Here is a 23,163-nt window from a genome sequence, read left to right as displayed (position 1 = left end):
CCTATTTCGTCTTTGACCCATGAACCATTGTAAAATGCTTATCACATGGTGAATTCCCTTTCTCTTTTCTATGTATTGCCATTTTAGTCCAATTCATATAAACGGACACTTTTCTAAACACAACTCTCTGTGTTCAGAACACAATTTTCCATAAGGAGTTTTTATGTTTTTTTATTTATTGATTCATTTTTTTGTATACATTATTTAATGGTTTACATATACACTCACCTAAAGGATTATTAGGAACACCATACTAATACTGTGTTTGACCCCCTTTCGCCTTCAGAACTGCCTTAATTCTACGTGGCATTGATTCAACAAGGTGCTGAAAGCATTCTTTAGAAATGTTGGCCCATATTGATAGGATAGCATCTTGCAGTTGATGGAGATTTGTGGAATGCACATCCAGGGCACGAAGCTCCCGTTCCACCACATCCCAAAGATGCTCTATTGGGTTGAGATCTGGTGACTGTGGGGGCCATTTTAGTTCAGTGAACTCATTGTCATGTTCAAGAAACCAATTTGAAATGATTCAAGCTTTGTGACATGGTGCATTATCCTGCTGGAAGTAGCCATCAGAGGATGGGTACATGGTGGTCATAAAGGGATGGACATGGTCAGAAACAATGCTCAGGTAGGCCGTGGCATTTAAACGATGCCCAATCGGCACTAAGAGGCCTAAAGTGTGCCAAGAAAACATCCCCCACACCATTACATCACCACCACCAGCCTGCACAGTGGTAACAAGGAATGATGGATCCATGTTCTCATTCTGTTTACGCCAAATTCTGACTCTACCATCTGAATGTCTCAACAGAAATCGAGACTCATCAGACCAGGCAACATTTTTCCAGTCTTCAACTGTCCAATTTTGGTGAGCTCGTGCAAATTGTAGCCTCTTTTTCCTATTTGTAGTGGAGATGAGTGGTACCCGGTGGGGTCTTCTGCTGTTGTAGCCCATCCGCCTCAAGGTTGTGGGTGTTGTGGCTTCACAAATGCTTTGCTGCATATCTCGGTTGTAACGAGTGGTTATTTCAGTCAAAGTTGCTCTTCTATCAGCTTGAATCAGTCGGCCCATTCTCCTCTGACCTCTAGCATCAACAAGGCATTTTCGCCCACAGGACTGCCGCATACTGGATGTTTTTCCCTTTTCACACCATTCTTTGTAAACCCTAGAAATGGTTGTGCGTGAAAATCCCAGTCACTGAGCAGATTGTGAAATACTCAGACCGGCCCGTCTGGCACCAACAACCATGCCACGATCAAAATTGGTTGAAATCACCTTTCTTTCCCATTCTGACATTCAGTTTGGAGTTCAGGAGATTGTCTTGACCAGGACCACACCCCTAAATGCATTGAAGCATCTGCCATGTGATTGGTTGATTAGATAATTGCATTAATGAGAAATTGAACAGGTGTTCCTAATAATCCTTAAGGTGAGTGTATATTTCTTACTTCATTTTGTAATTGCAGTGGTAATTGATACTTTTAAATGTAAATTTGCAGGTCGCACCACTTGACATTTTAGGTCTTTGAAAAAAAGTAAATTGAATTTCAAAAAACTTAAAAGAGTATCTTATAAAGGAAATATCGTAGATCAATTTGATATGTGACATGTATTTATTTATACCTTTGTTTTAGAAAAATAATGAATTCGGACACAAAAAATACATGTCATGTCATTGACCCATAAATAGAAATGCACTGATACTGTACTGTATATTGCACAAGCACACAAATAGAATCAGCTTGAGCCCCTGCCCCTTTGAAAGTGAAAGTGCCCTTTTCGATCGCACAGCAGTGCTCCCGAAATGCGATTCTTACCAACACCACCCCCTGGAACGCAATTGACCCTGCCCCTGCGGAGGTCTGTGCACGCCACTGAATAGAATGGACCAAAAGATTCACCAAATGATCTTTAACCGAAGTATTCAGACATGTCCAGCGTGCTGCTGTTCGGTGCCTGCATCGAGGGAACCGTGCTGAGGGATAAGTATGTTCTTCACTCTCGGTCTAACTTATAAATATGGCATGTGATTTAATGTAAGGTATTCCTGTGAGCAGTGTTGGGGAAAGTTACTTTGAAAAGTAATGTATTACAATATTGCGTTACTCCCTTAAAAAGTCACTAATTGAGTTACTTAGTTACTTTTGCGTTACTTTTTCTCACCTGGGCTGGGCTTGTTTTTGTTTATAACAAAAAAAGTTATATTTTTGTGCAACGGTAAAGACCTCTTCATACCGAAATTGAAATAATAAGCCCCAGGCTGAGGTAAAAATGCAAATTCCCGCATGAACAGTAGAGGACGCATCTCTGCTGCCATTCTGGATAATGGTAGAATAGGATGCAGGAGAAAAAAGTTTTACCAATAAAAACAAAAAATCTAGTAATTTTCATCATCAAAGGTCAGCAGCAAGGTAAATTGGTAAATTAAATATAAAGGTAGATTATGCATAAAAATAGTTGTTTTATTTAACATTTAATTATTGGAGGTTTGCATTCTCTGATTTTGCATTTGACGGATTTTATTCATTTTGAGGAGTACAGAATCTTTATTGTGCAAGTGAGATAAATAAATGCTCACATTTAGTCTAGAACTACAATAACCATCATGTTCACACACAACGCCTCTGCACTTATTTTTCTCAACATGCGGGGCAGGAGAGCTGTCAGTCAAATTAATGTGAAAAAGTAACTCAGATATTTTGTTGTAAATTTGAAAAGTAATGCGTTACTTTACTAGTTACTTGGAAAAAGTAATATTATTACGTAACTCAAGTTACTTGTAATGCGTTACCCCCAACACTGCCTGTGAGCAAAGCTGAATTTTCAGCATCATTACTCCAGTCTTCAGTGTCACATGATCCTTCAGAAATCATCCTAATAGAAATATTTCTGATACTATCGTTGTGGAAACGGTGATACATTTTTTAAAGGATTCTTTGATGAATAGAACATTCAGCATTTATTTGAAATATAAATCTTTTGTAGCATTACAAATGTCTTTTTTGATCACTTTAATGCGTCCTTGATGATTTATTTCAGGTTCGGTGAGGCGGTCAGGGGTAATCTGGTGATCGGGACACTGGCGTGGCCGTCGCCCTGGGTCATCGTCATCGGCTCTTTCTTCTCCACCTGCGGTGCAGGGCTTCAGAGCTTGACCGGCGCTCCTCGTCTCCTACAGGCCATAGCGCGGGACGGCATAGTGCCGTTCCTCAGGGTGAGGAGACACACCTCAAGTCAGATTCACACTGTGTTTAGCTGCTCATGCGTGTGTTGTGTGTGTTGCAGGTGTTTGGCCATGGGAAAGCAAACGGGGAGCCCACCTGGGCATTGCTCCTGACCGCTTGTATCTGTGAGAGTGGAATTCTCATCGCTTCTCTGGATAACGTCGCTCCGATCCTCTCCATGTAAGAGGCGGCACGCACACAAACACACATGCACTAAAACATACAGCGGACACAGAGAGTGTTTGCACACTTGAGCCACATATAAAAATGTTGAATATCAATGCATTAGATAATAACATTTAAAAACAAATGGCATCCACCAGTTCTGTTATTGTTAACTAAGACTAATTAAACTAAGACTATTAATATTTGGGTAACACTTTATTTTAATGTGTCCTTGTTAAACATGTTATGTGTATTTACTATAGTAATAACAATAAATTAGGCATAATTACATGAACTAACCCTAAACCAAATACTCGATAGTAAGTACATGTAGTTAATTCATATTACTCAGTACTTAAATGTATAATTACACTGTGACGGGGAAACATTCAAATAAAGTGTGACCAAAATGAGTTTGTATCAATTGAAACAAAACTGAAATAAAATAAGATATACATATTCGATGAAAACCTGAATTAAAAGGAAATTTTAAATGTTGCTTCGGCAAATAAGTAAAATGACTACAACTGGAATAAAAACAAATTGAAGCTAAATAACATTAAAAAATAATAATAAATAAAAGTGACAGAGGCACTAAAATTACTGAAACAAACTAAAATTAAAATGAAAACTAAAAATATAAAAGGTCATTCAAAATTTTAATAGATACTATAATAGTAGTATAAGAATACAATATTTCAACTTTATTCAATTGACATTAACAAAGATGATTTTTAATAGTTTATGAGAACAAATGTTTGGTTTTTGAGAAAATTGAATCAATATGATCCATTAAACACAAACAACTGTTCTTGTTTCAGCACTACATATGTTTTATTTTGCTATTCTAAACTTCTTTTTGTACCTTTTTTGCTTGAAAAGCCTGTTTGGACTTTTAAAAAATATATATTTACTTCAATATTCTGTTGTTTAAAACAGTCACGTAAAGACAAGTGTGGCTTAAGGGCCAGATGTGGATAAGCGCCAGAGCAAACCCTCTTTTGGCGTTAAAAAACTACTGTCAGGATTTCACACGCAGTGAAACATTAGCGCTGAAAAGGGTTATTAACAGGGTTATTTTTGCAGATGAACATATTGCATATGCATTTGTAGGAGTTTCCCTTACAGATGCAAAATGTATGGGAGGAGAGTATATAACTGAATCATGCAAGGTGATTTTCTAAGGTTTGCGCTCGTCAATTTACTGGTGTTTGTGACATTATTTACAGCCCCAAAAAAACACGTCTTAAACCAGACGCTATTCTTAATGGAGTCTGAGAAACATGTTGTAAATTCTCTCCTGTTTTCGTTCTCCACAGACCTCAGTTATTAGTCCTGGTCAGTGTGGACACTGAGCTGAATGTGTCTCTGACCAGTCAGCTGAAAGAGAAGGGTCATTATTTACAGCCCAAAAAACATGTCTTAAACCACACGCTAACTGGTAGATTGCATTGGTCATTGTGGGAATGATCCGGCTGCGTCTGTGATCACGTGCAGAACTGTCCACTCCCATCGGCTCTTTTATGGGATTGCGCTCTCACGCTAATTTGCCCTGTTTAGTAAATAAGTGTCCAAACACTTTTTGAGCCCACTGTGCTTCATCTGTTTGATCATGGCTGTTTTTCTCGTGCTGCTGCAGGTTTTTCCTCATGTGCTACATGTTTGTGAATCTGGCCTGTGCTGTTCAAACTCTACTCAGAACGCCCAACTGGAGACCGAGATTCAAGTTCTACCACTGGTGAGCTTCAGACCGGCACGTCTTGCCGTTTACTGTGGCTTCACTTGTGTTTGCACACTAACATTTGCCTTCCTCTTCTCCGGCAGGACTCTCTCCTTCCTCGGCATGAGTCTTTGTCTCTCGCTCATGTTCATCTGTTCTTGGTTTTACGCCATCATTGCCATGGGGATCGCCGGCTGTATCTACAAGTATATCGAGTTCCGAGGGTAAGTGGATGGTGACCCGGAGTCAGGGGAAGCCGGCGGGGCGGAAAACCAAGAAGATGGATTAGAGTTGAGTTTTAGGGGTTTGGCCCGTCAGGATTTTTAGATCCCTCATAATCCGCCCGGCCAAGAACAGCTGAAATCTGCTCCAGGATTTGATTAGTTTGGTGCCTTTCCTTTGGAAACACTTCTAGAGTCAAGCCGAACAGTGACCCGGGTCTGTCGCCGGAAATTAAAGAGGAGGGGCAAATTGGCTGCGGGATTATGGAGTCTGAGGCTGTGCTCGCAAAGGAAAACACTGCATACTGCACTGTATACTTTAACACAGAACAATATACATTTTAAATAGTAGTACGCATATCGTGGTGACAGTTATACAAATTTGATGAACTTTTTGCAGTCAAAAAATGAATCAAAATGCAAGGTTACATTGAGTGGATTGCATTGTGGGATGCATGCAGTACCCAGTTGCAGGGAGCCAAATGCACAAGGTCATAAAGGTATTACATGCAACCCGGAAATTAGCAGGCTACACCCAGTATTAATGTGTACAATATACTGCAGATATAGCAAGAGTAATATGTTAGTATGCCATTCCAAACGTGTGTGTGTGTGTGTGTGTGCTCGCTTACAGGGCGGAAAAGGAATGGGGTGATGGAATAAGAGGTCTGTCCCTCAGTGCGGCCCGCTTCGCCCTCATGAGGTTGGAAGAGGGACCACCACACACCAAGAACTGGAGGTGAGTGCATAAATATTTTTATATTTATATTAATAGTGTAGTTTTTTTGTATATGTACATATATATTTAGGCATATATTTTTATTTATATATTAATATGTTTATATAATATTTTTCAATATTTTGATTAATATATTTAAATAGTGCGTGTGCGTATATATACTGTGTATACTGTATGTAATATATATATAGTCAGCGTAGTTTCTTTAGGTAGTTAATACGCTGAAGATCTCAGTTTTGTTTCTACATTTTTCTTTGTCAGTTAGCTTAAAGGGTTGGGTTAATAATTATGGGGTTTTTGTTTTGATTATTTAATTGATTTGGGCGACTCTTGTTATCATTGCATTATATTCTTGTGTGTCTTTATTATTGGTTTGTGTTAATTTTCTACACTTCCTGTAATAATAAATAATTTAAACAACATTATTTTTGTTTGTTGGTTGTTCATCTGCCCGCACACCTCAACATTCACATCTCACCTAAATGTTGCGTTCTCATCCCCTTTTCCATCTTTTAAACATGTAACATTTGGTTTAGATTAACATTCTATTAATCTATATATATATATACTGTACGATGACAATTTCAGACCCCTCCATGATTTCCAAGTGGGAGAACTTGCAAAATAGCAGGGTGTTCAAATACTTATTTTCCTCACTGTATATATATTTAGATTAATAGATTTATAGTTATACAACCCCAAATCAGAAAAAGTTGGGACAGTATGGAAAACGCAAATAAATAAAAAAAGAAGTGATTTCTTGTATTTCATTGCAGACAATATGAAGACAAAATATTTCATGTTTTGTCTGGTCAACTTCATGTCATTTGTAAATATGCATCCTTTCCTGTCATTCAGACCTGCAACACATTTTTTTAAAAAGTTGGGACAGGAGCCATTTAGGGCTAGTAATGAGGTAAAATGGTTAAATCATGATGTGATTTGAAACAGGTGATGTCAACAGGTGATTGTAATTATGATTTGGTACAAAAGCAGCATCCAAGAAAGGTCTAATCCTTTAGGAGCAAAGATGGGCCGAGGATCGCCAGTTTGCCAACAAATACGTGAGAAAATTATTGAAATGTTTAAAAACAATGTTCCTCAAAGAAAGATAGGAAGAGATTTGGATATTTCACATTCAAGAGTGCATAACATAATTAAAAGATTCAAGGAATCTGGAGGAATTTCAGTGTGTAAAGGACAAGGGCGCAAGCCTAAGCTGAACAACCGTGATCTCCGATCCCTCAGGCGGCACTGCATCAAGAATCGTCATTCATCTATAAGCGATATCAACACTTGGGCTCAGGACTACTTTGGCAAACCTTTGTCAAGTACCACAATACGTAGTTACATCCACAAATGCCAGTTAAAACTGTACTGTGCCAAAAGGAAGCCCTATGTTAACAGTGTCCAGAAGCGCCGTCGACTTCTCTGGGCTCGGAGGCATCTGGGATGGACCATCACACAGTGGAAACGTGTACTGTGGTCAGATGAATCAGTATTTGAGGTATTTTTTGGGAGGAATGGACGGTGTGCTCCGGACCAAAGAAGAAAAGGATCATCCAGACTGTTACCAGCAACAAGTCCAAAAGCCAGGGTCTGTCATGGTATGGGGTTGTGTCAGTGCCCTTGGCAAAGGTAACTTGCACTTCTGTGAAGGCACCATTAATGCTGAAAAGTACAGAGATTTTGGAGCATAATATGCTGCCTTCAAGAAGACATCTTTTCCAGGGACGTCCATGCATATTTCAACAAGACAATGCAAAACCACATTCTGCACACATTACAAAGTCCTGGCTGCGGAGGAAGAAGGTACGGGTACTTGACTGGCCTTCCTGCAGTCCCGACCTGTCTCCAATAGAGAATGTGTGGCGCATTTTGAAGCGCAAAATGCTACAATGAAGACCCCGTACTGTTGCCCACCTTAAGACTTGTTTGCAGGAAGAATGGGACAAAATTACACCTGAAACACTTCATCACTTGGTGTCTTCAGTCCCTAAACGTCTTTTAAGTGTTGTGAAAAGGAATGGCAACATTACAAAGTGGTAAATGCTTTACTGTCCCAACTTTTTTTGAAATGTGTTGCAGGTCTGAATGACAGGAAAGGATGCATATTTACAAATGACATGAAGTTGACCAGACAAAACATGAAATATTTTTTGTTCATATTGTCTGCAATGAAATACAAGTCAAAGTAAATTTACAAATCACTTCTTTTTTTTTTTATTTGCGTTTTCCTGTCCCAACTTTTTCTGATTTGGGGTTGTATACATTATGCTAAATTTTAAGTACAGTTGTTATTTTAATTTATTGGTGTTATTGCACACAATTGATCTTTTTAAAGTTTTGCCCACCATTCAAGAACTTTTTCATTTATTCTTAATGGAGTCTGAGAAACATGTTGTAAATTCTCTCCTGTTTTCGTTCTCCACAGACCTCAGATATTAGTCCTGGTCAGTGTGGACTCTGAGCTGAATGTGGAGCAGCCGCGTCTGCTGTCTCTGACCAGTCAGCTGAAGGCCGGGAAGGGTCTAACCATCGTGGGCACAGCGCTGGAGGGAACCTACCTGGACAACCTTCCTCGGGGGCAGCAGGCCGAACAGGTGACATACATGGAAACACACATTTAGTGAGGCGGCCAGACAGCATTTCTAGACACCATAGGCATGTTCGAATCAGGAATAATGTTCTATTTGCCATCTCACAGTCTCTAAAGAAGCTGATGGAGACGGAGAAGGTGAAGGGTTTCTGCCAGGTTGTTATCTCCTCAAACAAGAGGGACGCCACATCACACTTGATCCAGGCTGGAGGATTGGGCGGTCTTCAACACAACACCGTCCTGGCCAGCTGGCCACGCAACTGGAAACAGGCCGAGGATCATCAGTGCTGGAGAAACTTCATTGGTGAGGGACAGAAGCACCATTTCCTGTAAATTAAATAATAATAATAATATTTAAATGTTAAAAGTGCCCAATTAAACACCATTTCTTCCTATTACAAAGGAAGAATCACAAATGAGATCTGTTGGATTGCTCAATTGACCTATCGGTAAGCCCCGCCCCACTTAGTTACTGTTGCTAACTCGGACAAACAAACGGAGTTGCTATATCTTACAATGACAGCGGTCAGTGTGAAAACCTTATCCCAAGATGTTTTTGGACACAGAATGTAGCGTATATCCCGTCCGAATGATGGCTAAACTTTACTGATGGTTTATCAAGTTTATTATGTCCTTTTTCACTCCAAAAAATCATCGTAAGAGCTGAACAAACAAAGCATAAGAAGTGCGCATTAACGTTTCATTCACAAACTATCTCTCTCCGTTGCATTACCATTAACATACACAGCAAATTACACAAAAACACTCATACAACTAACAGTAAACAAACATATACACAGAGCTTATGACTTTTCTGGGGTGCAGTTAATAACTGGTACACTTTGTATCTGCAAAACAACTCCGATAAACTGCGTGCAAGCTCTTCCTTTCGTTACCCGGAGACTATAATACCCATCAAAATAGGAGTCCTCCTTAGTAGGACAGATAACGTAGACCTTAAACATATCTAAAATTACAGGGAGTGCAGAATTATTAGGCACGTTGATTTTCTGATCATATTTTTTTTCCAGGCACATTTGACCAATTCCAAACCACAGTAATCCTAATAGCCTAAAAGGCTGGAAATGAAAATCAACTTATATTCAGGTGTGCAGAATTATTAGGCATGTTTTCTTTTACAGATAAATTGAGCCAAAAAAGAGATTTAACTCAGACTGAAAAGTCAAAAAGTATTAAATGCCCATGAGAAGGATGCAATACTAATGCAATACTAGACATTGCAGTTAAGGCATGACCATTGGACAGTGAAATGCTCGTTGGGTCAGCAGGATCTGACAAAAACATGTGGCGGAGAAAAGACACCTGTTAACTGCAAAAGAATGAAGAATTAAGGTGAAGAATTAAGGGTGAAACCATCAGGAACCCTTTAGTCTCCAGCGCCACCATTTTCCAGAGCTGCAACCTACCTGGAGTCTCCAGAAGTGCAAGGTGTCAGGATCTCAGAGACTTCAGTTAGGCAAAGAATCCTAAAAAATGACCCCCACTAGATAAGAATCACAAGCTGAAGTGTTGTAAAATACATGAAGAAGGTTTTTTTATAGGCTTTATGGACAGATAGGTTGAGAGTGACTCTTGAAGGACCAGCACCACATCCTCTAGTACCACTGTTTGAAGAATTCATCTTCCAGAATCTGGCAGTACGTTTTGGGAGTTCATTTTAGTCCATCCTGAAGTCCGTTTTGCAGAGATGGACTAAAAATGAACTCCCAAAACGTACTGCCAGATTCTGGAAGATGAATTCTTCAAACAGTGGTACTAGAGGATGTGGTGCTGGTCCTTCAAGAGTCACTCTCAACCTATCTGTCCATAAAGCCTATAAAAAAACCTTCTTCATGTATTTTACAACACTTCAGCTTGTGATTCTTATCTAGTGGGGGTCATTTTTTAGGATTCTTTACCTAACTGAAGTCTCTGAGATCCTGACACCTTGCACTTCTGGAGACTCCAGGTAGGTTGCAGCTTTGGAAAATGGTGGCGCTGGAGACTAAAGGGTTCCTGATGGTTTCACCCTTAATTCTTCACCTTAATTCTTCATTCTTTTGCAGTTAACAGGTGTCTTTTCTCCGCCACATGTTTTTGTCAGATCCTGCTGACCCAACGAGCATTTCACTGTCCAATGGTCATGCCTTAACTGCAATGTCTAGTATTGCATTAGTATTGCATCCTTCTCATGGGCATTTAATACTTTTTGACTTTTCAGTCTGAGTTAAATCTCTTTTTTGGCTCAATTTATCTGTAAAAGAAAACATGCCTAATAATTCTGCACACCTGAATATAAGGTGATTTTCATTTCCAGCCTTCATGAACAATTATATATCACTTATCCATTATTAAATACTAAATCAATAGTAGTTATTAGGATTACTGTGGTTTGGAATTGGTCAAATGTGCCTGGAAAAAAAATATGATCAGAAAATCAACGTGCCTAATAATTCTGCACTCCCTGTAAATTAATTTACATATAATCAGTTTAATATGGAGAGGCACTGAAATGTAGACCTTCGTGTTTTTGACCTACAGTGTTACATGACGCAAGAACAGTTAGTTATTTCGGTTTGTATGTTAGCAGGGACTTTAATAGTAACTTAATGAGAGTATGACAAACAGAAAATCCTCTCAGGATCCCTGGAATCAGTGTTACAGTACCTCAGGCACGACATTTTAGCATTTTTGTAGCATAAACACCAGAGAGCTTCGGATTTTCCAATGTTTTTCAATGGTGCTGAAACCTAAAGATGTCCGAGTTCCGGTCCCAGCGCAACTGATACTCAACTGCTATTGGCTCATCTGCGTTCGAATGGAGGGGCTTACCGATTGGTCAAATGTTTTTCTAAGGGTGTGTTCACACTTGGCATGTTTGCTTTGATTAAAATTAACCCTGGTGCGATTGCTCTGTTAGTGCGGTTCATCCGAATAAGTGTGAACGCTGCCATCTGAACCAGACCGCTGAAAAGATGCGTCTCGCTCCACTTCCAAACAAACTCTGGTGCGGTTCGACTGAAATATGAACGCAAAACAGACCAAAGACAGGAAGATGAGAACCTTTTCTCGTCATAGTCGTGATGTTGCCCATCACAGTTCGGTACAGGCGTCAGAACCGCGTCTCCTCGCAGCAGATCTTGGTTTGTGTGTGTGTGACTGAAGATTCCTGCGGCTGTTTTGACTCCTTTACACGTTTTATAAGCTCTTCACGAGTTCTCAGCTGGTCAGAATACCATCACATGTAGGTTACACACAAACAACGAGCGCATTTATCCCAGAACACAGCATTGATTTGGATGGTCGGTAAGTTCCGTCATGAAATATATGCAATAAAAGCCGACCAATCAGGTTGTGAACGTATCCCTATGCCTTCAGGTTCAGTGTTAAAATGCCAATGTGAACGCTAAGCGGACCAGGACTAAATGGGGGTTTTTTTGGGTCCGGAAAAAACAAACCAAGCGAACCGAACTACAAGTGTGAACCCACCCTAAAACATCAATGCAATTAAAAGGATAGTAAATGGCGATGTTGGAAATAGAGATGTTTCTCCTGATAAAAAGACTCCAGTAATAAGATCATCTCAATATGTGCTCAGATTTGCCAAGATAACAAAGTCTGCAATCAAAAGTCAGAGATCTGAACATGAACTGTTACTGTATGACAGCTATTGACTCATTTTGTGTCTGTTTGTATTCTTCCTGAAGTATTTAAGGACACATCTGAGACAAAGTTGATGGATAAAACATAACTGAGCAGTATAATTTTCCTCTGGCTTTGTGAGATTGATTTTACACGTGTTGAGTCAGTGTATAAGGCTTGAAGTCACCGGTTTGTGCAGTGGCAGCTGTGTTAAAATCATTACATCATATGTGTAAGTGCGAGTAGTTCAGTGTGTCTGAAACTGAAGTGTGAGCCGCTGAAGCAGCCAGACAGAGCAGGTGCAGCTTCACGTCTCACACCACAGATGTTGAACAAAGGAGTGACGGTTTAATTCTGTCTGATTTTAAATGGATCCTGAAATAGTGTATACAAGTGTTCGAAGAAACGTTTATTATCAGCTGATCCTTTTCAGGTGTTGATTCTATAGAAATACAGTGGATTAGGATGGATGGGCGGGATGAACAAAATCAGAAATGGTTTGACGATATAGCTGCTCTTACTAAAAATTCAACCAGAAAATTATTTATGTAGCACAAAACCATGTGACATTGCATTTTTTTTATTATCCAGTGAATTATATATAATTTAAAAAGTATTATATTTACATATGCTATATTTTATTTTTAAATACAGTTATTGTTTTAATTATGTTATTCAGTTATTCTTACAATATACATATACTGTATGTATAAATATAAAAACAATCTATATTCATATAAGTATATTTTAAATATATTTAAATTTACATACAGTGTTTGTTAAATTTTATTTTTAAGTAGTTTTATTTTAATTATATTCAGTATATATACATAATTCTATTTATAAAATATATTGAATACATTTTATATTAATAATAGTTTTTTATTATTAATAATAATAATGTTAAATAGATTTAAATGTACATATATTTATGCTAAATTATATAAGTTATTCTTACAATTATGATAGTTATTCTTACAAAGGGAAGTCAATAAAAAATTGTGTAATTGTATTGTCAAAATTGTATTACATGAAATACAAATTGACATTTTTTACTTTCTTATTGTAGGGCTTATTGCAATTAATCTTTTGAAAGTTTTGATCATCATTAAATAACTTTTCTGTTTACTCTTGATCAATGATTAGTCTGCGTATTTCTCTGTGGAATTAAATATAAATCCATTTAATTAAATACAATTTCATATATTTCATTAAAAATATTTTACTACATATAATTAACTATTTTTAAATATGTGCTTAATTTTCTGTTTGTATTTGGAACTTCACAGACATACACAGAACGATGAGATTATGCATAACAAATGAATGATAAGTCTGACATCAGAGCAAAAACAACTTCAAATGAATGAATGAATGAAGAGTAAAAATAACAAGTGTCTTCTTCACAGAGCTGGTAAGAGAAACCACCGCTGCCAGTAAAGCCCTGCTGGTGCCCAAGAACATCTCGGCCTTCCCATCGAACGGAGAGCGTTTCACAGAGGGTCACATCGACGTCTGGTGGATCGTACATGATGGAGGCATGCTGATGCTGCTGCCCTTCCTCCTCCGCCAGCACAAGGTACATCCTTTGACTCTTAGTGAAGTCATATCATACAGCGGCAGTTTGCAGCTCACGTGGTGGCCGTTGTTGACATCTGTGGATGATGTTCTGTAGGTCTGGAGGAAGTGCAAAATGCGCATCTTCACTGTGGCCCAGATGGACGACAACAGCATCCAGATGAAGAAGGATCTGACAACCTTCCTGTATCACCTGCGCATAGACGCCGCCGTGGAAGTGGTGGAGATGGTAATCAATGGCATTCTGCGATATTGCATAAATAAAACAATAGATGACGCCAAGATGTGCATCAATTCTAAAAATGTGCATAAAAAATGAGGCAAATCATTTTTTTATCTGATAAGAAGACATGTATGGAAGCTTGTTTCTGCCACTGAAAAAAAAATAAAAAAGGCAACTTTTTATCTCACAATTCTGACTTTTTTGTGTGATATAGTCACGATTTCGAGTTATAAACTTGCAATCGCAAGAGAAAAAAAGAGAATTGCAAGAAAAAAAGTCTGAATTGTGATAAACTTTCAATCGCTAGAAAAAAAGTAAAAAAAATCAGAATTGCGAGAGAAAAGTCAGAATTGTGAGAAAAACAAATCAGAATTGTGAGAAAAACAAATCAGAATTGCGAGAGAAACAAATCAGAATTGCGAGAGAAACAAATCTGAATTGCGCAAGAGAGAAAAAAATCTGAATTGCGAGAGAAATAAATCAGAATTGCGAGAGAAACAAATCTGAATTGCGAGAGAAACAAATCTGAATTGCGCGAGAGAAACAAATCAGAATTGCGCGAGAGAAACAAATCAGAATTGCGCAAGAGAGAAAAAAATCTGAATTGCGAGAGAAATAAATCAGAATTGCGAGAGAAACAAATCTGAATTGCGAGAGAAACAAATCAGAATTGCGAGAGAAACAAATCAAAATTGCAAGAGAAACAAATCAGAATTGCGAGAGAAACAAATCAGAATTGCGAGAGAAAAAATCAGAATTGCGAGAGAAACAAATCTGAATTGCGCGAGAGAAAAAAATCAGAATTGCGAGAAAAAAAAATCAGAATTGCGAGAGAAACAAATCTGAATTGCGCAAGAGAGAAAAAAATCAGAATTGCGCAAGAGAGAAAAAAATCAGAATTGCGAGAGAAATAAATCAGAATTGCGAGAGAAACAAATCTGAATTGCGAGAGAAACAAATCAGAATTGCGAGAGAAACAAATCAGAATTGCGAGAGAAACAAATCAGAATTGCGAGAGAAACAAATCTGAATTGCGAGAGAAACAAATCAGAATTGCAAGAGAAATAAATCAGAATTGCCGAGAGAAACAAATCAGAATTGCAAGAGAAACAAATCAGAATTGCAGAGAGAAACAAATCAGAATTGCAAGAGAAACAAATCAGAATTGCCGAGAGAAACAAATCAGAATTGCAAGAGAAACAAATCAGAATTGCAAGAGAAACAAATCAGAATTGCAGAGAGAAACAAATCAGAATTGCGAGAGAAACAAATCAGAATTGCCGAGAGAAACAAATCAGAATTGCAAGAGAAACAAATCAGAATTGCAAGAGAAACAAATCAGAATTGCAAGAGAAACAAATCAGAATTGCGAGAGAAACAAATCAGAATTGCGAGAGAAACAAATCTGAATTACGAGAGAAACAAATCAGAATTGCGAGAGAAACAAATCTGAATTGCAAGAGAAATAAATCAGAATTGCCGAGAGAAACAAATCAGAATTGCAAGAGAAACAAATCAGAATTGCAAGAGAAATAAATCAGAATTGCAAGAGAAACAAATCAGAATTGCAAGAGAAATAAATCAGAATTGCAAGAGAAATAAATCAGAATTGCGAGAGAAACAAATCAGAATTGCAAGAGAAATAAATCAGAATTGCGAGAGAAACTTTTAATCGCTAAAAAAAAGTAAAAATTTTTAGCATAGCTACTGACACTTTTCACTTTCTTTATAAATATCTCTTCATCTTATCGTGCACGATTAATGTTTTTAAAGTTTTCCGTTTACTCTTGATCAGTGATGGAAAATGAGTTCTGCATTGTTCTCTGTGGAAGAAATATTAATTTATTTACCTAAATATAAATAAAAATAATTCAATTAAATATTATTATATTTTGCTATGTATAATTAAATATATTTTATTAAATGTAATGAAATATGTGCTTGATCTTTTCTCTTTGTTTTTTGGAACTATTATGCATAACAAATGAATGTGTGTGACATCAGAGCAAAAACTGCTTCACATTATGAAACTAAAGTAATACATTCTTAAAATCATTTATTCATGCTCATGTTTCTTGCACTACTCGTGTCGTGTATTTCAACAGTTCAAAAGCCACTTAGCAGCTTTGTGAGACGAACAGTGCAAAGTTGAAAAGTTTATCTTACAGGGTTGAGCAGATTCAATCAGATGTTAACCAGGGCTATTCATTTAATATTTAAATATATATTTAAATGAAGTATTTGTCTGTTACAGTCTGTTATAAAATGTGCCATAATTGTGATTTCAAATGATCAAATCAAATTGATTTCAGTTTAAAGGGTTTTTTAAAGAGTTTGACAACAATGGACAATGCTAAGTATGTTTTTATATGGTAAGGAAATTATTTTTCAAAACATCCAGGCCAGGAAGTTGGAGCAGATGATGAAAATGTTTATATTTGGGTCAGTTATTCCTTTATGAGCTGTAGGCTATATTCTCCTTCTGTACAGTTGCATGAGTAACTCTCTCTCCACTTTCTTCAGCATGACAGCGATATCTCAGCGTACACGTATGAGAAAACCCTGGTGATGGAGCAGCGATCTCAGATCCTGAAGCAGATCAACCTCACCAAGACTGAGCGGGAACGTGAGGTAGGGCATCCTCAAACATTCACCCATGGCCACTTGTAACGGTTCGATTCCAAGGCACACCATACTTTATGCTCTGTACAATTTCATTAAGACCAAGGATGCCCAAACATTTTCTCGTCAAATCTTTGTCCTCCTGAGATTTTAAGCTAATATTGTTCACATGTAATACATGTTCACGGTTGTCCGAGGTCTGTTAATGGTCACATGACATGCAGGTAAACAAACACAATATTTTTTAAATTCTATTTTTATTTTTCATTTGTTTTAATTTACATTTTTAATTAATTAATTATTTTATTCATTATTATTAATTGGAATGCTCTACAGTTTGAGCTACAGCCATGAAATTAAATCCATTTCTATAGCCATAACTATAATCCAAGGCCGTAACCATGTTTTTTTTTTATTTAATTATTAAAGGATTAAATGGGATTTAAGAAAATAAAGAAAAAGAAATAAGAATGGTAAAATTTCCAGTTCTATTGTAGTTATTAAGTAAACTATTTAAAAATAATATATATATATACAGCTCTGGAAAAAATTAAGAGACCACTGCAAAATTATCCGTTTCGCTGGTTTTACTATTTATAGGTATATGTTTGGGTAAAATTAACATTTTTGTTTTATTCTATAAACTACTGACAACATTTTCCCCAAATTCCAAATAAAAATATTGTCATTTAGAGCATTTATTTGCCGAAAACCACAACTGGTCAAAATAACAAAAAAGATTCCGTGTTGTCAGACCTCGAATAATGGAAAGAAAATAAGTTCATATTCATTTTCAAACAACACAATACTAATGTTTTAACTTAGGAAGAGTTCAGAAATCAATATTTGGTGGAATAACCCTGATTTTGAATCACAGCTTTCATGCGTCTCGGCATGCTCTCCACCAGTCTTTCGCATTGATGTTGGGTGACTTTATGCCACTCCTGGTGCAAAAATTCATGCAGCTCGGCTTTGTTTGATGGGTTGGGACCATCCATCTTCCTCTTGATCACATTCCAGAGGTTTTCAATGGGGTTCAGGTCTGGAGATTGGGCTGGCCATGACATGGTCTTGATCTGGTGGTTCTCCATCCACACCTTGATTGACCTGGCTGTGTGGCATGGAGCATTGTCCTGCTGGAAAAAACCAATCCTCAGAGTTGGGAAACATTGTCAGAGCAGAAGGAAGCAAGTTTTCTTCCAGGACAACCTTGTACGTGGCTTGATTCATGCGTCCTTCACAAAGACAAATCTGCCCGATTCCAGCCTTGCTGAAGCACCCCCAGATCATCACCAATCCTCCACCAAATTTCAAAGTGGGTGCGAGACACTGTGGCTTGTAGGCCTCTCCAGGTCTCCGTCTAACCATTAGACGACCAGGTGTTGGACAAAGCTGAAAATTGGACTCATCAGAGAAGATGACCTTACTCCAGTCCTCTACAGTCCAATTCTTATGGTCTCTTGCAAACCTCAGCCTGGCTCTTCTTTGCTTCTCATTGATGAAGGGCTTTTTTCTAGCTTTGCACGACTTCCTGTTTCAAACCGTCCTCGCTGTGCACTTCACCCCAGCTGCCGTTTGCCATTCTTTTTGTAGGTCACTTGATGTCATCCTATGGTTGTTGAGTGCCATTCGAATGAGTTGGCGGTCATTCCAGTCAGTGGAGAGTCGTTTTCGCCCTCTGCCGGTCTGTAGCTTTGTTGTCCCCAATGTCTGCTGCTTGACCTTATTCTTATGAACCGCCGTCTTTGAAATTTTAAGAATGGAAGCAACCCGACGCTCACTGTATCCCTCTGCCAGTAAAGCCAGTATTGAACCCTTCTTTTCCTCACTCAAAACTTTCCTTTTCAACTCTTTTGGCATGGTCAATAGTTATTTTTCGATTCCAATTACTTTTGAGGTACTATTAGCACTGTTCTTTTCCATCCAGCTGGTTCTATTGCAAGAGGATAGTGATGACCACAGCAGTGTTTTTTTATACACTCTAAAAAAAAAGTCTCGTAATCATAGGGGAACCTTTTTTAGTGCTATATAGCACCAATTTTGGTGCTTCAGTGGTTCTTCAGAGGTGCTATATAGCACCTTAGTCAAAGAACCGGTGAAGAACCACTGAAGAACCGGTGAAGAACCTCTGAAGAACCGGTGAAGAACCTCTGAAGCACAAAACATGGTGCTATATAGTACTAAAAAAGGTTCCCCTATGATTACGAGCCAAAAACTATTTTTGGTGCCATATAGAACCTTTTTTTTTTTAGAGTGTACTGTTCCTCATTAAATAAGATTTGGTCCAGGAGATCACCTAATCACTCATTCAGTAGAACGAGGTGTGCCTGTGTTGGAATTCAACAGACACTGGAATGGAATGGCTGCCATACATGTAGAGATGCTGATTTAAGATTAAATACTCTTATTTTTGTCTGCCTAATATGTAAAAATTCTATACGTTTCTTGTCACGTCAAATCAAATTCAGTTATGATTTACATAAATAATGTCATATTTTCAGAAAAAATATAAAGTAATTTGCATCACTTGATATTACTGTTGGTCGCTGAACGTTTTTATCGTAAAATAGTTGTCAAATATGAAATGTTTAGCTACTTACATCTTACGACACTCTTTCACTGCTATAACTAAAGTGTCGCATTGGAATCAGCACTAACTATAAGCCCCGCCTTCTTTGAGCTGATTGGCCATCTCGCTCATTCTGACGGGTGCTGTTAGACCAACCTAAATATGTAACATTTTACTTTTGTCATCCTAGCCACAAACAGAGCGGTGTGTGATGGAGTAGAGCAAAGCAGCATCAACAATATCAAATATTGGGGGGGGCAATTTGGCCATTTCTAATTATTCGTGGGGACTTGTCCCCCTCAATGTCAGTGGTGGTTACGGCCCCGCTATAATCATTCATCATCAATCCTCGATCCATCACAGAACATGTTTTCACATCTGGTGCCTTACAGCCTTTTATAGTCAGAACAATGAGAACATTATGATTAAACTGCATCAAAGTTACTTTAATGACAAAAGTCTTTCAATGTCATCTCTCAATTTCAGAAGATAAGAACGTTACTTTCTTGAGTATTTTTTGGTCTGAATATGTTTAATTCTAAAGAGTAAAAATACTTTGACAAGTATTTCTGCATACTTTATGCAGCTGACAGGAACGGCTCATTAACATAATCATATTGCAGTTGTTAATATGTTTAAAGAACCCGGTTATGCATGAGATCACTGCTGGTGGGCGGGGCTTCGTCTCATGAATATCCTCCCTCTTTCCTCTGCCTTCAGATCCAGAGCATCACTGACAGCTCTCGCGGGTCGATCCGGCGTAAGAACCCGGCCGCGGTCACGACCCAGCTGAGCGTGACTGAGGAGCCGGCGGCCAGCAGCAAAGAGGAGAAACCAGAGGAGGAGGTACAGCATGTCATTTCATCCTGTGCTTGTAATGGCATCTTCAGATATCTGAGTTAATCAATGACTTACAGTTTTCATCCTTCATGGCAATAACAGCCACATCGCTTGTAATGACAATGCTGTGATCTTGACAGATTTGACTGATATCTCTGCGGTTCAGAGTAATGGCAGAATCCGTCTCTCTCTTTCTCTCTCTCTCTCTCTTTCTCTCTCTCTCTCTCTCTCTCTCTTTCTCTCTCTCTCTCTCTCTCTCTCTCCCTCTCTCAAAAGTAATTCTATATAGAAATGCCATTTTAATTATTTATTTTTATTTTATTTTTAAAAGATAATTTTTATAATTATAACTAAAGCTATTGGCAATAGTAAATAAATAAACAATTTTACTTTTAATTCTTAGAATTTAAATAAAAATGTATTATTGCAATTTTATTTTTAATTTGTCTTATAATTTAATTCTAAAAACCAAAACAATTAAGTATAATTAAAATGAAATTATTTAATTACTTTTTTACTATTTATTAATTTATTTTTTATTATTATTTGTATTATTATATTATTTGTAATAATAATAATCACATTTTATTGTAATTATTAAATTTTATATTTTACTATTTAATTTTATTAAATAACAATGTATTAATTTTTATTATCATTAATTATGAAGCATAGTCATTTTCATTGTCATTGTAATCATAATAATCTCATTTTTATTGTAATTATTTCTTTTTTTTGTACTATTTATTATTTTATTTAATAAATTAATTATGAATCATAGTCATTTTCACTGTCATTGTAATCATAATAATCTAATTTTTATTGTAATTCTATTACAATTCTAATTCTTTTTTATTATTTATTATTTTATATATTAATAATTTATTATTATCATTAATTATAAAGCAGTCATTTTTATTGTCATTGTAATTTTTTTACTATTTATTATTTAATTTAATTTAATAATAATGTATTATTTATAATTATCATTAATTATAAAGCATAGTCATTTTCATTGTCATTGTAATCATAATAATCCCATTTTTATTGTAATTATTTAATTGTATTATTTATTCCCTTGAATTTAATTTAATATTAAAATAAATCATAATTAAATTATTTTTTTTATTTATTTAAAATCTTTTCATCTCTGAGCATTAACAGTTGTATCTTGTCCTTCTCTTTTGCCCTGAAATTCTCCATATGTGCGTATGTGCCGGTCCTGCCCTCTCAGTCTGTCCCTGTGTCCCCGTCCCAACAGGAACAGCTCATTCATGACAAGAGTACCAACCCGCCCACCCCGGCCACGCCCCAGTCCCCCGCCGCAGAGGCCGAGACCCCGGGCACGGCTGTTCAGATGACATGGACTGAAGCGAAGTGTGATGGAGAGCAGGCCAAACCTGTAGGAGCCACCACACCAGAGGCCATCAAAGACCTCTTCAACATGAAACCGTAAGAGCTTAAGGCTTAAATATGGACTCCGATTTGCATTGCACTCTTTTACACTCTTCTCTCTTTCTTTGTCATGCCACAGAGAGTGGGAAAACCTGTGAGTATAGATGCACCTCTGCCTGCGATACACATGTTAACTCTCAGTGACGTTGATGAATGTTTATGAGCTTATCCTCAATGCTTTTGTGTTCAGAAACCAGTCCAACGTGAGGCGCATGCACACTGCCCTCAGACTCAATGAAGTCATCATTAAGAAATCCCAGGAGGCCAAACTAGTCCTGCTCAACATGCCCGGACCACCAAAAAACAGAAGCGGCGACGAGAACTGTATCTTGATGAATGCTATGATCATTTCTGTGCTCACTCAGTTCTCATTGAGCACACATGCAGATACGCTACTGTTCAAAAGGTTAGGGTCAAAAAAAAATGTATTGATCAAAATTGACAGTAAAGACATTTATAATATAAGATTAAAAAAATGTATATTTCAAATAAATGTTCTTTTGAACTTTCTATCCGTCGAAGAATCCGGAAAATGTATACATTTCCACAGAAATATGAAACCGCACAACTGTTGTCAACATTGATAATAATCATAAATGTTTCTTGAGCAGCAAATCATCATATTAGGATGATTTCTGAAGGATCATTTGACACTGAAGACTGGAGTAATCATGCTTTGATCACAGGAATAAATTACATTTCACAATATATTCACATAGAAAACAGCTATTTTGAATTTAAAAAAATATTTCACAGTATTACAATTTTTACTGTATTTTATGATCAAATAAATGCAGCCTTGGTGAGCATTAGAGACTTCTTTCAAAGCGTTAAAAAGTCTTTCCGATCCCAAACTTTTGAACAATAGTGTATTTCAAGAATACATATCATTTGTATACTGTGTATCTTTTACAGCTTCTCTCGTTTCCTTAACTCTCCATTAATCAGACATGGAATTCATGGATGTTTTAACCGAAGGTCTCAACCGGGTCCTCCTTGTGCGCGGTGGAGGTCGCGAGGTCATCACCATCTACTCTTAAGAAACTAGTCGACGTCACCCGACCCCATTTGCCCCCCTTCCCCAGTGTGACCCAAGCAATATCCCAGAATTCCCTTCAGTCCACCAGCTTCATTTGTTCTACTGGACTGCCAAGCTCTCACTGGCCAAACATCGCTCTTGGCGCTACTCTCGTTCACACTTTACTGTTCAACGAAGTGCACTGTTGATGTCAGTGGGTATTTGTTCAATGCCCCCTCTGCTGTAGCTTTCCCGCACCATCTGTCAATCACTGCTCTCGCCCAATCAGAAGCAGCGGGTGGGTTGGGCTTAATTTGTTTTATTTATTTGTTTTTAAGAAGAGGATGCAGGATAGAACATGCAACGTGAATGAAGAAGGATTCGACGTTCAGAACTACGCCAGAGATGCTGTGAAATATTTCTGCTCTGGTAAAGAATGATCCGAGAACCTTGGGAAAAGGTTTGAACTTGATCCTTTTGGTCTGCGGCTTTGTTAAATGTGAAAAGATGAATAATACGTTTATACAACAACAACAAAAAA

The 23,163-nt window shown here is 37.5% G+C and overlaps 1 protein-coding gene across 1 annotated transcript in view; it reads left to right on the top strand.

Moving 5' to 3' along the window:
• slc12a5a (solute carrier family 12 member 5a) overlaps positions 1-22,644 on the top strand; it is a gene marked incomplete at its 3' end in the record, with an annotated part of 156,989 nt that extends 134,345 nt beyond the window's left edge. Inside the window, exons 12-27 of the mRNA XM_079840053.1 lie at positions 1,936-1,993; positions 3,047-3,221; positions 3,293-3,411; positions 5,036-5,134; positions 5,221-5,340; positions 5,972-6,076; positions 8,511-8,679; positions 8,784-8,979; positions 13,727-13,896; positions 13,993-14,124; positions 16,642-16,749; positions 20,030-20,155; positions 21,384-21,601; positions 21,684-21,698; positions 21,795-21,928; positions 22,553-22,644. Of these exons, the coding sequence (XP_079696179.1) occupies positions 1,936-1,993; positions 3,047-3,221; positions 3,293-3,411; positions 5,036-5,134; positions 5,221-5,340; positions 5,972-6,076; positions 8,511-8,679; positions 8,784-8,979; positions 13,727-13,896; positions 13,993-14,124; positions 16,642-16,749; positions 20,030-20,155; positions 21,384-21,601; positions 21,684-21,698; positions 21,795-21,928; positions 22,553-22,644 (2,036 nt within the window). The remainder of the gene's footprint in view (positions 1-1,935; positions 1,994-3,046; positions 3,222-3,292; positions 3,412-5,035; positions 5,135-5,220; positions 5,341-5,971; positions 6,077-8,510; positions 8,680-8,783; positions 8,980-13,726; positions 13,897-13,992; positions 14,125-16,641; positions 16,750-20,029; positions 20,156-21,383; positions 21,602-21,683; positions 21,699-21,794; positions 21,929-22,552) is intronic.
• Positions 22,645-23,163: the final 519 nt, after the last annotated feature.

The sequence above is a fragment of the Gobio gobio genome (genome assembly GCF_949357685.1).
Source record: "Gobio gobio genome assembly, chromosome: 17".
Lineage (NCBI taxonomy): Eukaryota > Metazoa > Chordata > Actinopteri > Cypriniformes > Gobionidae > Gobio > Gobio gobio.
Note: the sequence above shows the minus strand (reverse complement) of the source record. Positions and strands in the feature narration are given on the sequence as shown.